Genomic DNA, 18,591 nt, shown 5'->3' on the forward strand with positions numbered 1-18,591 from the left:
CGGACGCCACAAATTTCTCATGGTAGGTCCTTTGTATAGTGTCATTGTCATTACACCACTTAAGGACAACATTGTCCCTGTAACTTTAGCTATTCCCCGGGGATCTCGAACATCAAGAGTCTCATACCTGATAATTTAACTCACTTCAAGTCATTGTAATATAACAAATAAAAAAATAAAATGCTGTTTTAGTGACCAAGTGCTAAATTAGTCGACGTATAAAATGTTATATTTTTATTCTAAATATTTTATTTTATCTTATTTTTATTTTTTACTCGGTTAAATTTTTGCGTCTAAAAATATTTTATATTTTCTTATTACTCTGTTATTTTTATTTTTAGGCAAAAATTCCCTTGCAATCGACTTCATATGAAGTTGTTTTTGGAGGGATGACCTGTTACTATTTGGTTTAAAAAAAATCCGATTTATTTTATATAAATGATTTAATTAAAAAACTAATTGATATTACTATGATGTTAGATTTTTTACCATATTTTATTTTAAAAATAAATTGACAAATTTAAATTGAGAAATTGTAGTTATTTGTGTATTATATAATTTTTTTAACCAAAATTATAATTAAAAATTATTAAAAAAATAAAATTATCTAATATATTGGACCAGTTCAATGTTAATCAAAATTTTTTATATTATAAAATATAAAAAAATTTAACTCTAAAAAAATCATGTTATTTTTTAGGATTTAATTTTTTTTATGTATTAATATATTTTTATTTTTTAATCAATTTAATTTTATTTAAATAATTAGAATTTTAAATTATAAAATTTGTATTAATTTGTAATTTAAAATTTGATAGATATAATTTAAATTAATGATTTATAAAATTATATGTATTCGTATTATTGTACTCATATGATAATTATATTTATTCGATTTAAAAAAAATAACGTTGTTAATTTTTTTATTTAAATAGATTCATATTATTTTCAAATTAAAAGAGTATATTTATTTAAAGTAATATGAGTACGTTTATTTAAATTTAAAAAATTTTAAAATTATAAGAATATATTTATTTAAAATATTAAAATTTAAAATTTTAAATAAACCTATTTATATTAATTTTAAATTTTGTTTAAAATAATACGAATATGTTTATTTAAATAAAAAAATTAAAATAATAAGAGTACATTTAAAAATAAAATACATAAGAGTACATAAGAATATACAAGAATACACAAGAGTACACATAAATAAATCGTATAATTATCATAATAAGTTGTATGAGTATACAAGAGTACATAGAAATAGAGTTTTCACCTTATTTTTAAATCACAATAACAACCCGTATGATTATCATAATTACAATTTTTTGTCATTACTTAACAAAATTTTGATTTTAGCCAAAGAACTAAAATATAATAGAACAAGACATTTGAAATAAAAAATAAAATAAAATATTTCAAACATTGAAACGAAATTAAAACGCAATCCAAATATTTAGGTCTTATTATAAAAGAGAAGATATAAGGATGAAGCTCAAAAGTCAAAACTAATTGGCCAACCTTAGTACTACGGCAATGATGAAGGTAAGGGAAGCTATGACGTTAACAATGGAAGCAACAAAGGTTGGAGAAGTGTACTGCAGGCTTGCAAAGTACATATTGATTGGTACACTAATCCTGAAATTTTGTAAATTCAAAATGTTATGTGTAAACATAATAATAAGTTTCAATGTATAAGCATGCATTTTGTTGTTTCTACTTACCCAGCCAAGGAAAGCACAAAAATTTCCATGAATAGAGCAAATGTGAGCTTTGGTCTCTCATTTCTGTTTGAATAACACAATTTTTATGTTATTGTCAGATTTAATTTATGATAGTTTCTCTCCTATAATTAATCATATCACGGGCTTCATTAAACTTTGAAACAGATTGAATTCAATAATGTAAAATATATCAATGATTTGAACAAGCATAGCATCAATACATGTTTATATAGTACCTCTCTAGAAAAAATGCAAATGGGAACATGACAACCGCCGCTACGATATGGCGGTAGGTTACATACAAGAAAGGACTCATCCCATGGTTGAAGGAAGCTTCAGTGATAAAATACAAGAATGCATAGCCAACTTGAGCTAACACCATCAGAAAGTGCGGCTTGAACTCTCTCAAAACAAGAACAATAGAAGATTTCTTTTGTTCCATTATAAAACGAACCTATTATTATATGATCTCTTATTCTTGATTAAAGTTTTGATAGAACTTGGTAGAGGAGGATTATTGAATTTGAATGTGAATATGTGATTCTTAATGCATGTTGTTTGGAAATCCTGTTCTTGAGTAGGACCTAAGAGTAGTAGGAATGTACAGGAGAATACTGTAAAGTTTATGTTGTATGACTCATTTTCTCCCAAAATTGCTATATGCATGATATTAGATGACATAACCAATGCAAGATTATAATAAGGCAATTTCTTTCTTTAATTAATTAAGTGGTTTGTTGCGTGGGTCATGAATTTATAGCCACACTACAGGTAGAGCCACGCACAATGCCAAATTCATTGGTTGGATATACCATTTGTGACCATAAATGAGTCATATTTAATAAGAATTATTTTAATTATAAATTAAAAATTTAAAAATAAAATACGACTTATTTTTGTATACTTTTGTATATTAAAAATAAAATATATAAAGGTACACAAAAGTACATAGAAATAAGTCGTATTTTATTTTTGAAAAATAGTTATTTTTTTAATTTATAATTAATTTTTTTTTTGTTAAATATGACTTATTCCGGTGTACCTGTGTATTTTTGAAAATAACAATAATGGTTGCCATTGTTAAATATGATTTATTTTCTTAATTTATAATTAAAAAAAATCTTTAAAGAAGTCATGTTTATTGTCTTTGTATTTTTGTGTACTTTTATATACTATTTGTAGATCTATATACTTTTTGGAGACGATGACATGAATTAAAAACGTGTATTTTAAAAATTTTAAAGGGGAGCTCGGGGGAAGGTACGAGAAACTCTATAGTTTTTATAGAGTTCATCGGAGGATACGGCGAACTTGCTAGTTTTTATAGAGTTTGCGGTGGAGTGCGGCGAACTTGTCCAAATACAAAAAAATCATTTTAGATAGAATTTTTTTTTGTGAAATTTTGTGATTGTAAGAGTATATTTTTTACTTCATGCCGCTTCACCGCTGCATCTCAAGTATGTCGTTAGACGATAGGATCATGCCGTATGTCCAGATGGCTGGTCTGGCCCATCTCGCGAGGCTCAATGATCACTGGTTCAAGTTGGATGAGCCGTTAGTTAGTGCATTTGTGGAGAGATGGCGGCCGGATCCCCCTACTGTCTGGTGGCATCTAAGTCCAAAGCTGAAAAGTGCGGGGATACTGCGATGTTCCCGAACTGCCTGTTACACCACCCCCAGCTCGAGTATTTCGCTCGTTCTCATCATCGCTATCATCGACAATCGTGGTGGGCTCCACATCATCATCATCGTCATCTTGAAATACATCTTTGACACCAACCGAGGCTACACCCTGTCCGGGATCTGGGACCACATCATCAATGCCGCTACCTCAAACGCAGCATCAACTACCGGCATAGTATCAACTCGTTCTGTATCACGAGTGCAGTCCAGATCAGCAGTGAAGGACGGGGAGGCCACCAAACATGCATTAGGCTCAATCACGGGTAGAGATGTAGAGACACCAACATGCCTCGAACTTGACCCAGCGGCCGTGGCTGAATGCAAAGGAATCCGGTTAGAACCTCCTGAGTTAGAGACCACATCCACAAGTTTGGCCAACAGCTCAGGGGTCCTCACCTCTGGAAATTGCCGATGACAGTGGAACAACACTTTCAAATATTCATCACTTGAAGAACGAATCATACTTCACATCATCTCGCAAAACTGAAATCAAAATTCTGTAGAATAACTTCTTCACCCGTTTCACGCCTTGCAGACCCAGTTTTCGGATTATATTATCCTTAAACTTGGTGAAATTCGTCGAAACTCTAATGAAAACACTAAACGGATCTTTATCCGTAAACTTAATTTCGAAACGCTTTTTTTTTTAATCAACTCTCTATAGTGTACCAAAACTAAAAAATTCTCATCACTAGCCATTGTGAGACTCATTACGATGGAGAATTCACATTCCACACATTGACTTCCTTCTAAATCGAATTACATTGCGTCCATTTAAATATGTTGCTGAATCAATAGTAAATCTACTCAATCTTATTCGAATTATGTGTTTTGGTTTCCAACAAGGTAAATCGAAATAGTCTAATTCGATTTATTTGAAACGAAACCACAAATGCATAAATCTGACTAACCTATTTTGATTTACTTAGTTTAGGTGTAAATCGAAATTGTCGGATTCGATTTGCATTTACATGTGGCCTAATAATTCTACTTAACCTAATTCGATTTATATAAATAAGTTTTTTGGGTGATCCACATACCAACTCTTATTTTGAGTGATATTGATAATATTTACCTCCTTTTGGTTTATTCAAGAATTTTGCCTAAAAATTAAAGATGATAAAAAAATATATAAATAATTATATTAGAAATATAAACTAACTAAAAAAAGGTGATTCCCACCTTTTTGTTTATTTTAATTTATTTATCTTTCATATATATATCTAATCTTTTATGTCTTTTATCTTAAAATACTTAACAAACATAATTTTAGTAAACGAATATAGTAGTGTATGTATGTGCAGTGTGAACGATTTAAACCTACAATAAATCCATAATAGCCCACAGCATCAAATGCATGTGGATTACAAGCAGCAATAATAATGTCTTTATTTATTAAATTCAGATATATACAAAATCATAGCATTTGCATTGTTTTGTTATTCCTCTTTCCTAATGGAAAACACCTTCCAAATAGAGTTGTTAAACAACTAACTAATTTAATTGGTTCAGATGACGTATATAGTAGGAGTAGAATAGGACAGCACTAAGACCTACACTGAGTTGATAAACTTTGTTATTTTTTGTCATTGATTAATAATTTCCTCATGGGGCATCATGATAATCCTTGAACTAAAGACGACGAATCTAACTTTCCTTGGTTCATTATTTTGTTAAGCTATTTTTTGTATATATACTCACACTAGTGCAGTTAGGAGGTTGATTATCATTACATAATGCCCTAGTGGTAATTATTGAAAATGGGATTACTTTTTTGGGGTATTGACAATGAAAGTTATATTCTATGTATGTTAGCAACTTAGCATATATACTAACTAGTTGTGTTTTGATCTTGATGTGTAATTTTATTGTAAGCCTTATCAACTTATAAAGTAACATAGAATAACTTCCTAGCTACTTGAGTAATTACTGTTTGGTTTATAATTTCGATTAGGATCCTATATATATTTTTTTAAAAATTGGATCTCTATTTCATATTATATTTTATAGTAATTATTATGACAAAAATATTAAAATTAATAAAATATGAATATATCTAGTACTTAATTGAATATTTTGTTTTGTTTAGTAGAATATTCTATTAATTTTAATATTTTTTTTACGATAAAAATTTAGTTTTAAAATTTGATATGGTATAAAGATCCAATTAAAAAAATATAGAAAACTAATTAAAAATTCAATAAAACGATAAGGACGATATTAATTAAACCTTTAGAAAAATTACGGATGAAATTAAAAGATATCAATTGTTACTACAAGAAAAATGATGAATAACGTCGAATTTAGCATCACCCATTAGCGATGACTTCAATGGCGGTTAAAGTAATAAATTTGTCAGCGCAAAGTATTACTAGTAGATTTTTATTTATGGCAGTAAATTTGTTGGTAATAATTGGAGGAAAAAAATAAAAAAGAGGTAGGCACGAAAATTAGGGTGGGATAATCTGCCGGTAACCTTAATTAGTACACTGCGTTTTGATAACCACCAAGTCGGTAAATCGACAGTAGTGTTGCCATAACTTAAAAATACGCAGTCCTCCTCCCTCATTTTTCGAAGCCCCTTCTCTCTCCACCACTCTCCTCTTTCTTTCTCTCTCCCTTGCAACTAGGGGTGGCAAGCGAGGAAGCCCGCCCCACCCTGCCTCGCCTAGTGAGGCGGTCCCAGAATCCTAATCCGCCCCGCCTAACGGTAGGTTGGCGAGACGGCGGGCTAAGCCCGCCAAATAACCTCTTTTTATTTTTTTATTTTTAATTATTAAATAGTATATATAAAGGCATAAAAAAATTTCTCCAATTTTTTACTTTTAACTATTATAATTTCTAAAAGTATAAACAAATTATAATTTTTATATTCACAAATATTAAAGTCTTTGTAATTATAAATATCCAATAAATATAATTATAAGCCAAGTTTTCATCCAAAACATAATTATAAATATTGTTCCCAAAGCAAAATAAACATAATCCAAAACATAATTATAAATATTGTCTCTAAAACAAAATAAATATAATTCAAAATACTCAATTTTTATCTTCATTCTCTTGTAAGTTGGGTTGCGGGAAGTTAAATTTTGGTAAAAAAAATTGTAAAAATACCATCTTTTTTCTATTTCTTATATAAACAAGCCCCAATCCCCTTTTTGAATCACTAGTCTATTCGATTACTGTGCCACCGCCGCCACCACTACGCCATGCCAGAATGGTATGCATACTCGAACTTTGGCGTTATTGTCAGTGGCGGATCTACGGGGGCTAAGGTGGCCATGGTCCCCCAAAATTTAAAAAAAAATAGTAAATAGTAATAATTAATAATATTAAATTTATTTTTATATATAATATTGAAAAAAATATAAGTTACAAAATTTTATAAATTAAAATAATTAAAAACTGCACTATGTATTAGATATTTGAATTATTGTTGCTCTTGTTAACAAATAGCCCATTCTAATAATTAATAAAAATAGTTCTATTATACTAGCCCAAGCCCATACTATTAATTAAAGTAACACTAGTACATTTTTCAAATATTTGTTTCAAACCATCAGAGGCATCAGTGCCACTTTTCTCTCTCTTTTAGTGGTTTCCAAACTTTTGGTCTTCTACTCTTCTCATTCTAATTTTCTTTCCATACCAAAACAAGACATATGAAGAAAAATCATTGAAGAGAAGTGAACAGTAAAATATTAACCATTGAATGCACAACAAAGATTCAAAGAGGTATATTTCAATTTTTTTAAGTTAATAATAATGTAAAGTATTATTTATATTATTTATTTAAAATAATTAATTTTTTTTATAATGGACAGTATTCAAAGATTGAAGTGAGGGCAAAACTCAATAAAATTATTTTTGGGTGAGACTTAGAACAAAAAAATAATCAGGTAAATCAATAATTTTATTTTTGGTTATTATATATTTGTGTTTCTAAAATTATTTGTTATTGCTCAATAGGTTTAATATTTTTTTTAAAGAAAATAATATATATGCAATTATTTTTGTTTTTTTTTGTTAGAAAGTTCAAGTTAAAAATGTCAAAGATGAAAACAATTCACTCATTTTTCAAGAGAAAAGAGAGAATATATGAACAAAATTCAGCTTCTGATTCTTTGAGTAATGTTCAAAATATTATTGAACAAGCTGTGACACAACTTGTTGAGCAAGATATTCAACCCCCTGCTTCCAAAATAACAAGGACTGAAATAGATCAAGTTAATATTGATACATTGATGCGTGATCCCGGAAAGCGTCCGCAAATTTGGAATTATCCTATCAATCAACAAGATGAAATTCGTAGAGCATACATAAAGTTTGGACCATATCAATTTGTTATGGATGAGTACCCTCTTTCTGGTTTAGAAAGTCATCCTCGTCGTTTCAAAGCTCATTGGTTTAAGAGTTTTTCTTGGCTAGAATATTCGCCAGAAGTGGATGCTGCATTTTGTCTTCCATGCTATTTATTTTCTAGAAAATCAAGTCCATTCACATCAGGAGAATTTCGCAATTGGAAAAAAGTGAATAATGGAAAGGATTGTGCATTTTTATCTCATGTGGATAAATCGCTTAATTCTCCTCATAATATTACTGTTAAGTCTTGTAAAGATTTGCTTAATCAATTATGTCACATTGACAAAGTATTGGCTAAGCAAAGCTCACAACAAGTTTTAAGCAATAGATTGCGTCTTAAAGCCTCTATTAATACTGTCAGATGGTTAACGTTTCAAGCTTGTGCTTTTAGAGGACATGACGAGATTCATGAGTCTCAGAATCGAGGAAATTTTCTTAAAATGTTAAAATTATTAGCTTCTTACAATAAAGAAGTGGATGCAGTTGTTTTGGATAATGCTCCTCAAAATGCAATATACACATCACCTTCTATTCAAAAGGAAATTCTAAATGTTTTTGCTAGAAAGGTGCAAAATGAAATTCGCAATGAGATTGGTAATGCAAAATTTTGTTTAATTGTTGAAGCTAGAGATGAATTTAGAAGAGAACAAATGGCACTTGTTGTTAGATTTGTTGATAAGCATGGATTTGTCAAAGAAAGGTTAATAGATGTTGTTCATGTCAAATATACTACTTCTGCTACTCTAAAACAAGAGATTTGTTCTGCATTATCTCATCACAATCTCAACATTCAAAATGTTCGAGGTCAAGGGTATGACGGAGCTAGTAATATGCGTGGAGAGTGGAAAGGGTTACAAGCTTTAATTATTCAAGAATGTCCTTATGCATATTATGTTCATTGCTTTGCTCATCAATTACAGCTAGCTTGTTGCCGCGGCTAAAGAAGTTGTTGATGTTCATGCTTTTTTCCAAAGTTTGAGTAATATTATCAATGTTGTGTGCTCTTCTTGCAAACGCAATGATGAATTACGATCTGCTTATGCAACTGAAATTTCCCATTTAGTTGCAATTAATCAAATTGAAACAGGAAGGGGAGCAAATCAAATTGGCACATTAAAAAGATCAGGAGATACTAGGTGGAGCTCTCACTTCAACTCAATTTGTAGCCTTTTACGTATGTTTGGAGCAACAACTTCAGTTCTGGAAGATTTGGCTACTAATGGTGATGCTACTTATGCTCTTAAATCTTTATTATCATTTGATTTTATTTTCATTTTGCATATGATGAAAGAAATCATGGGAATCACTGATAAACTTTGTCAAGCATTGCAACAAAAATCTCAAGACATTTTGAATGCTATGCATCTGGTTTCTAGTACAAAGTTATTGATTCAACCGTTAAGAGATAGTAGTTGGGGAGCACTTTTGGAGAAAGTTAGTTCTTTCTGCAATGATCATGCTATTCAGATACCTGATATGGGTGCTTCTTTTAGTGACATAATTCGGTCTCGTCGAAAAAAGGATGTTGTCACTGTTGAACACCACTATCGTGTTGACATTTTTACTAGCGTGATAGATTTTCAATTGAAAGAGCTAAATAGTAGATTTAGTGAGCAAGCAACTGAGCTCCTCATATTGAGTACATCTTTAGATCCTAAAGATGCTTTTATGTTATTCAGTGTTTGCAACATATACAATCTTGCAAAGAATTTCTATTCTTTAGATTTTTCTGAGCAAGAAAAGATTCAATTGGATTATGAGTTACAACATTATGAACTTGATGTGGTTAAAGCTCCAGATTTTTAGAATTTGTCTACTCTTGCTGAATTGTGTCAAAAATTGACAGAGACAGAAAAATCAAATATATATCCTTTAATTGATAGATTAATTCGTCTTGTTTTGACTCTCCCTGTGACAACAGCAACAACTGAACGGGCCTTTTCAGCTATGAAGATTATTAAAACAAGGCTTCGAAACAAGATGGAAGATGAATTTTTAGCAGATTGTATGATTGTATATATTGAAAAGGAAATTGCTTCAAAATTCACTTCAGAGATGATAATTGATGATTTTAGTTCTATGAAGCATCGTCGAGCAAGTTTAAAAATATCAAAATATTAAAGTATGTAGTTGAACATTAACTTTTATATAATATAATTACTTTTTTGATATATATACTACAAATTATATTTTATTAATTTTTTGTTATATTTTATATTTTGTAAGGAAACATTTCATTATTCTTTGTGTTTTTTTTAATAAGTTAAGAGTGTGATTCGAACTCACGACTTTTAGATAAATATAAAGAGACTATGTCATTTAAGTTATAACTTGGTGGTCATTATTCCTTACATTTGATTTTTGATGCTATCAAAATATATATAGTAACAGATGTTTTAGAGTATAGTCTTTTTAGAATAATAACAGAATTTTTATTTGAATACAATTCAATTCATTTCTATATTATGTCAATGTCAATAATATTTTAAATATGCGAATGTCAATGTTGTTTGAAAAAAAAATAAATAAATAAGAAGGAAAAAATGTGTGTGAAAGAGAGAAAGAGAGCGGGATGGCGATAATGATGTTGGAATTGGAGTGATTTATATGTGTTTAATCTAATTGTATAAATACATAGTTTAACTAAAATCTGAAGTGAGTAATCAAATTAAGTTTTGTTAATGTTTTTCTTAAATTAAATTACATATACAAAATGCACCGTTATTGAGAAACTTTAATTTGTACCAAGTTCAAATTAAATTTTGTATCATCCTTAAAAATTTTTAATTTGATTGAGGAAACATTATTGAAACCCCATGATTAGAGTCCCCTGACATATTTTTTATATCGTTTATTAAATCAAAATATTAATATTTATTTAATTCCATTTGAAAAAGTATGCATATCTTTTTTTATTAATTTTTTATTTAACAATTTTTATTTTTATTAACTTTATTTTTACTTTAGGATTTTTTTTTTAATTTCATTTAGTTTTAATGGTAGGTTGATCGTATAGCATCAAAGTTGGTTTGCTGTCTCCAAATATGTTAAATTATTTAAGTTTTATACTTGACTTAGTTTTTTTAGGATAGAGTTTTAGAACGGAAGTGGGAGAAGATTGTCTAGTGGTGCCTTCTCAAAACTCTTATTTGCTGAAAAATTACGGAATAATAAGAAGATGCGCACTAGAACGGCTATGATTTGATGTTTTATTGAATGTGTGTTTGTTTTAATTTATTCCTGCAACTGTTTTCTCTATAAAAATTGATAAAAAATAAAAATTTGTGGAGGTCTCTGAATTGAGAAAAAAATCTGTCGAATTTTTGTTAAAATTGTTTAAAGACATATTTGGTTTGTGAAAAAATAAAAATTACAATTGATGGAGGATTTTTATTATAAATAAAACTCTGCCGAAATTTCTAAAAAATTTAATAAGTTGTGTTGTTAGTTGAATTTAAGTTGGTTGTTACAAAATGATTCCAAGTCATTGTTTGTAAATGTATAATAGGAATAACGGTGAACGAGGGGGTTAAAACCTGAGTTCTTCAAGGGGTTGATCAGTTTGTTACGTATATCTTCAAGTCTTCAACATAGAACTGTGTAGATCTCAACGGGTATTTAGATTTCCATGCTATAAGTGTTGATTGACTAAGTGGTTAGGACCTTTGAATATAACCATTCACCTTTAACATAATGGATTCAAGGATGGGTATTGAGTCAGGACTGAACACGAAGATGTTGATGAGTAGGGAATCAATCGGTCTGCATCGAATTTCAATAGGTTTGAGAGTCGATCAAGGAGGCTTAGGGTGGTTAGAGAAGTGAACATAGAGAAAGTAAATTGGGAGGGTAACCAAGAGAGATACAATGAGATAGTATTTGATACAATCAGTGTTAATGGTATGGAAAATGTTAAAAAATAGCCTAACTTGAGGCAAAGAGAATTTATGATATGTTAGAATCTGTCGCACAATCATTGTTTGAAGGGTGCGTTCACTACAAAAAAAACGTTGAGTACTGTCGAATTTTTCATCGAAAAAATAAACAAAATCTATCGAAAAGAATCAGATGGTATAAATCTCGTCGGTAAATATTTACCGTTAGAATTTTTCGTCCAAAGGTAATTATTGTCAGATTCTGCAATGGATTATCCATTTAAAAAATCATTTGGTAACCGGCGTATTTTTCTGACAATAATGTTAGCACCACAATATATTGTTTCCCACAGTATTACCGTCGGATTATTCTCTTGGTAAATCCGACGGTAATGTCATTTTTTTAAAAAAAATGTAAAACAAATGGTCAATTTTAATTTTTTGTTTAAATTTATTTTTCACACATTTATATAACAATTTATAAATAATAGAAACCTATATTAAAATAAATAAATAAAATGTTCAAATAAATTAAAAATCAAGTACATCAAATAAATATAATGAAACAATAAAATAAAACACTATTAACTAAAGATCTAGGTAGTCCTCATCGTCATCGTCATCATTCCTGTGGCCCTGATGAGGCGGCGCAGAAGGCGGTGATGTCTGTGTGCCACCAGCAGGACCACTAGCACCAGTAGGGTTGATGACAGCAGCGCGCATCTGAGTTTGGTACACCTCCATTTGAGCCTCCATCCATTTAAATCGCTCCAGCTGCTCCCTCCACTCTAGTCTAAAGTCATCGGTGTCTATCACATGTGTGAGGATCTCTTGATACCTCTTCTGATAATCGTTCAGCTTCTGATCCTGCTAGTGAAGGCTGCGGATGAGTTTCTGCACCTGTAGCCTCAAATCCGCGCATTTTTTGGGCTCAACAGCTCGACTGATGGTAGAGCCGGACGATGGCTTCAACATGGATGTGCGGAGGCTACTGGCAAAGAATGACCCCAGCCTATATACGCAGTTCTTGTACGACGCTGAGGCGGTCTCGCGTGAAACCGCATTGGGATCGACGATTGAAGTAGTAGATCCATCGGCGGGGTCCTCCTCACTTTGCTGAGATTGCTAAGTCGCGGCCTCTAGTCTCTACATGTAGGACTTTTGTGTAACACATGTTATTGTGATTAGTACAATAGCTATACAGTTAATCTCTAATTTTATATTAGAAGATCTGATGTATGTTTACTCACATAATGATCATGAGACTATTGATCAGCAAATCTCGCTTTGTTCTCCTTCAATATGTGGGAGTACTTAAACGTCTCCGCCAATGTCGCATTGCGATCCAATGACTTTGACTACATATGTTGCGTTGAAACAATATGATTAGGTTCCTAATAATGATATGTAAAAGAATATAACTAAGTTAATAACAAAATTAAAGACACTACATACCAGCCTGGCCTTAGTCTTTATGAAGGTAGCTGAGCCGCTGATATACTTATATGACCTGGCCGATGTTCTGTTAGCTTTGTTGGTGAGACGCCAATGCCTGAACACCTCATCAGTCTCCTAGTGAACTAACAGAGCCTTCTTTATTTTTGGTTGGAGCCAAGTTGTTAGATTGTCCTGCCTTTCACGAACATCCTCAAGCATCTGCTGCAGCCACCGACCATTCGATGGTCGTAGATCTTCCTAATGAGAACATTGTGAGAGGCGCCCCATGTAAAGTGCAGTTGCACAAAGAAACTTTAAAACTAGTTAATCAAAATAGAAGATATAAACTCGCTAACAAGGTTTGAAACTAAAAAAAATTAAATTTATTGCCCGTTTCTAAAACCATCACTCTCTGGTCTCAGCGGGGATCTTCTTGTAGCTGGGTTAGGGATGGTCGTACATTAACTTGATGACATTGGTCATTTTCATGAGTACATACTTTTTTGTTCGGCGAGAACATCTCAACAATCCACAAGAAAACTAATATGGCAGTATAAATTAAAACTTTAGAAGCAAATAACCATAATATATAGAGATTTTTATAGAAATTTCGACAGAGTTTCTTTTATAATTGGAATGCAGCCCAAATTGTTTCCATCAACAATTAACTTAAACAGCATCAAATATCAACAATCAATGAATAATAGACACTTTCAGCAATTCACTAATAAAGAAATATGAAACACTTTCAACCATTCAAACCTACAACCCTAAATCCACTAAACTAGAGTTAACAGTCAGACACTTTCAACAATTCAATAATCAGAAAACATGAAACACTTTCAGCCATTCAAACCTGCAGCCATAAATTCACTAAACTAGAATCAATAATCAGACACTTTCAGCAATTCAATAATTAGAAAACATGAAATACTTTCAGCCATTCAAACTTACAGTCCTAAATCCACTAAACTCGAATTAATAATCAAACACTTTTAGCAATTTAATAACCAGAAAACATGAAATACTTTCAGTCATTCAAACTTACAGCCCTAAATCCAATAAACTAGAATCAACAATCAGAAAATGTAGCAGACTAAGTGATACGTATCTTGTGCCTCCAATAGACCAAATCGTCAACCGTACAATGGGAGGTGGTAGAGGAGCATCAGCTACCTCACTTCCGTGAGAGGACTCTGGGGTCTTGGCTTCTGTTGCTAAAGGTGGCATCACCGTGGCAGCGAGCTGCTGAGCTGTTGGAGGTGACATCTTCACCGTAGACAGAGAGACGTAGTTGGGGTTAAGGATCATGATGAATGGTTGGTTTGCTAAACCCGCGACCTGTGACGTCATCAGGGTAGTCGAAGTAGAGGGAGGCAATTTAGAATTTCTGGGGGTACTAGAAGAAACCTTCCCTCTACCACGACTACGACTACGAGTAAGACCAGCAGCCTAATCAGCAACACCACTACCCATTCTCTTGTCTGAAAAGTGCAAAACCAGCTAGAACACAGTAAATCAACATAATTTAGACAATTCCAAACAACTCCTGCAACAATATTTAGCAATTTAGTTCAATAATCGAAACACTTTTTAAAGTTCGAATTCAACTCAATTAGTGCGCCTAAAATGATTTCAAAATATTTTCATGTTAAAAATAAGAAAACAATCAACAAGAAGCTAAATAATGTATATAATGAAGGTTGTGGTAGGCTTAGAGAAGGGGAGTTGAATCTATGCCTTCCTTTTAAGTTGTTGTTATGATACTTTTAAACAAACTTTCAATTCTGATTCTGATTGTACTCAACAGCGAAAATTTATGAGACAATTTATTTTTGTCTCATGAATATCAGAAAACAGAACATAGCAGAGAAGAGAAAAGCTAACACCAGCATATATCCTGGTTCGGTTGCCTTGTGCTATGCAACCTACGTCCAGTCTCCTCCACAACAATAGAGAAATTTCCACTATAGTTAAAAGTATTACATACACCAATTTCACACTCAAGTTCTAACCTAACTTGACATTGGCTATGCTAATACCTAACTCTTCACTCTTAGTGCTAACCCAACTAAGAAAGGGATACTTTACAGGTACAAGATACAAGACATAGACATACCTAAAGAAATCAGAAAATAACTCTAGACTTTTCACTCAAGTGTATCACTCAGCCTTTTTCCACTCATGGCTTTTACTTGAGCTTTCTCACTTATGTCTTTTCTCACAAGAAATTACAGAAAGATAAACATAGAAAAGTACATCACAATCTGTAAAACATAAAGGAGATTGACTTCATCAACAACTTTTTTGTTATGTGCAAAACCAGATTTGCAAACCTTAGATACAGTTCTTCAGTATTGGCCGAATGCTTCTTTGAAAGAGAGCATTATCCAAGTAGAGGAACTTCTTTGTAGAACACAACTCACCAAACTCTAGTTTTTTTCTCCGTGGTTTTGAATGAGCAGACAGCTTCTTTTTATCTCCTTGCATGTACCTTGGTTGCTCACCCTAGGTCAACTTCTTGAGTCTTGAGCTTCACCAACCCACAAACTAACTTTTTCTCATTAAACATCAGAGTAGAAACTTTGCTTCTGACTTCTCCATCTTGACCGAAAGTCATAAAATAGCAATTACAAGAGTCTTCCAATGGTCAACTTAATCTGAGCCCTTGAAAACCAACTTGGTCCCCAAGACATGTTTGAGACCGTGAATTTACAGTAGAGAAGAACATAAATTCTCTTTTCCATATAGCTCAAAACGGAGTGGCAGAGAGTTGAAGATGAAGAGAAGAAAGTGTGTTGCATGTATAAGGAAATAGGTTACCTTTAACTTAAGCTTAATTTGGTCTGAACTTGTTGATTTGATCTCAGCCTTTCTTGTTTAATCTTCTATTTCTTTCTTCTTCTGTGAGTAGCGTAGGAAAGAAGCTCTCTCTTTTTTTTTTCTGAGTTCTGACCAAGAGGGGACAGGTTAACGTTGCTTTTGGGTGAGAGCAAGATGGAAGAGTTTGAATGAGAGAGGTAACCGGGCTTGGATTGGATCTTTTTCATTCAGCCCGTTGCCTTGTATTCTTTGTTTCTTTTGGGCTTCGTTTGCATTTTAGTCCACCAGTCTTGTTTATATGTTTCTCTCATTCACTTGGGTTGCTGCTGCATTATATTTATTTTTGGCCTGCAACATATCATCATAAATAATCAGCAGCATATAATTATAATTAATTAATATTTAATTATTTATTTTGTCCAATAAATTAATGTTTGTCATCATTAATTAATCTAGTTAATTTCTTAACTCAACATATAACACATATACTCAAAATAATATTTCTTCCTAAAATATTACATTTTCAAAATAAGAAAATTTTTATTGGATAATTAGAATAATGTCAATATTTTCTTTATATTATGAATTCATATAAAACCAATTCAACCATCAACAAAATCTCAGCATATTTATAACAAGTAAAACTACTGCATATTCATATTCATAAACAAATTCATAAACCAATTCAATATTTCAACCACTGTCATATTTTAATCAGCATCATAAACCAATCAACAATAAAATTAATAGCAATAATAACATCAATGAATTAACGACTTAAAATTAATATAGCATATAGAATATTAGAATAATTTGAAAAAAATTAAAATGGTTACCTATTGTTGCAGAGGCAGAGGAGAGGCGAAGAGAGGCGTGGCGACACGCGAGTAGGAAGCAAAGTGGAGCAGAGACATGAGGAGAGAGAAAGGCGAAGTTGGTTAGCGGCAGTAGTGGGTTTGTGGTGTGGCACGGGGGTTCCTAGAAGGGAGAAGGTGAACGATGAAGTGGCAAAGAGAGAAGAAGAAGAAGAAGAAGAAGAAGAAGAAGAAGAAGAAGAAGAAGAAGAAGAAGAAGAAGAAGAAGAAGAAGAAGAAGAAGAAGAAGAAGAAGAAGAAGAAGAAGAAGAAGAAGAAGAAGAAGAAGAAGAAGAAGAAGAAGAAGAAGAAGAAGAAGTATCCTATTACTATTGGATTTACCGTCAGATTTCTCCGACCGTAAACCATTGTGGGTCACCAAAATACAGCCTTTCACTAATTGGATTTACCGTCGGAAAATCCGACGGTAATGGATGCGCCAACTTTTTTTTCCTTCTAAATATTACCAATGGATTTATTGCTGGAAACCAAAATCTACCAGTAATTACTTAACCTTACGAATTCGATGTTGTTACCACCAGTAAATCCAACGGTAAATCCACCGCTACTCTATGACGCTAAATCCGAAGGTACTCAACATTTTTCTTGTAGTGGTTAACGTGAAATTGTCTGCCTATGCTAGGATGATGAGTATTAAGTCTGAGCTAAATCACACCTAAGAGTCTTTTGATAAGTGAGTCACCCTTTATAACGAACTAGTATCGTTTGGGACTATTGGCATCCCCAAGCTATTATGAGGTAAAGAAACTAGCTCTAAAATTAGGTCTAAATTCGGTGAAAATCAATTGTTACTTAAATGGTTGTATGTTGTACTATAAGGTGGATATGATGTAGACCTCATTGTTCGTAAATTTTGTGATACACCGAGGTATTAAGTAGAAAGAGAACGGATTGGTAAACGAAAGTTAAAGAGAGTTCCAAACAAAAGGATGAACTACTTACCCCTAATTCCTAGGCTAACGCATATTCTTATTGGTCTGTTGTGGTGACTTCTTATAACTTACCTCTCGAAATGTACACTACTTGTCTCTAATTTCTAGGCTAGTACGTATTTTTGTTGGCCTGTTATGGTGACTCTTTATAATCTATTTCCCAAAATGTGCATGAAGAAGTCATACACATTCTTAATTTGTATCATACCAGATCTAAGAAATTTAAAGACCAAAAAATGATATTGTCACAACGTTCTAGAAGTGGATTATAATTACGATGAGGATGTGACAAAATAAATAAAGAGCTATAAAAAATGAAGTCACCATCAATTTTATTATAGAAAAATCAGATAAAATCATTAACTTAAAAATATTATAGTCTTTTGAAAATATCTAAAATTTTAGAATCTCATTATACATAAAAAGATTAAAAATTTAATTCTATTATATTCTTAACACATCTGTTTTAAACGGTTACCATTTAATATATTATGCATATTATTATAAGTTAGAGATAAATTTTATTTTTCTTATCAGAGGTAAATATTTTATTCATCGGAAATAATGAATACCATTGGTCATAGAAAGGCAATAAGACTAACTAATAATTTGAATTTCCTATATAATTTCTTATTAAAAATAATACCCGTAGAAAATACATAAAATTAAAGTTCAGAGGAGAATTCCACTGCTCTGAAATTAGTTAGTTGTTGTGAGTACTTTCGCTTCGAGTTCCAATCTTTCAAAAGTCTTTAATTTTTTTATCTTTTGAATCTGTCATTGAATCGTTGCCATCATAGATATCTTTCTTTTATACTCGTACTTCAACTTCACCCTTCGGTTCGTCTTTGGCATCATTTCCATAGCTGATCGG

The 18,591-nt window shown here is 31.6% G+C and overlaps 1 protein-coding gene and 1 pseudogene across 1 annotated transcript in view; one reads left to right on the top strand and one right to left on the bottom strand.

Annotated features, from left to right (window-relative positions):
* The window catches only part of LOC107466321 (WAT1-related protein At5g07050), a 5,200-nt gene extending 2,764 nt beyond the window's left edge, over window positions 1-2,436 (bottom strand). Inside the window, exons 1-4 of the mRNA XM_016085297.3 lie at window positions 1,964-2,436; window positions 1,728-1,790; window positions 1,525-1,641; window positions 6-127 (exon numbers count right to left, since the gene is read on the bottom strand). Coding sequence (XP_015940783.1) covers window positions 6-127; window positions 1,525-1,641; window positions 1,728-1,790; window positions 1,964-2,169 — 508 coding nt within the window. The 5' untranslated portion in view covers window positions 2,170-2,436. The remainder of the gene's footprint in view (window positions 1-5; window positions 128-1,524; window positions 1,642-1,727; window positions 1,791-1,963) is intronic.
* A 5,221-nt stretch (window positions 2,437-7,657) lies between these two features.
* Window positions 7,658-9,896, top strand: LOC110275745 (uncharacterized; annotated as a pseudogene).
* The last annotated feature ends 8,695 nt before the right edge of the window (window positions 9,897-18,591 follow it).

The sequence above is a fragment of the Arachis duranensis genome, chromosome 9 (genome assembly GCF_000817695.3).
Source record: "Arachis duranensis cultivar V14167 chromosome 9, aradu.V14167.gnm2.J7QH, whole genome shotgun sequence".
NCBI classification, from domain to species: Eukaryota; Viridiplantae; Streptophyta; class Magnoliopsida; order Fabales; family Fabaceae; genus Arachis; species Arachis duranensis.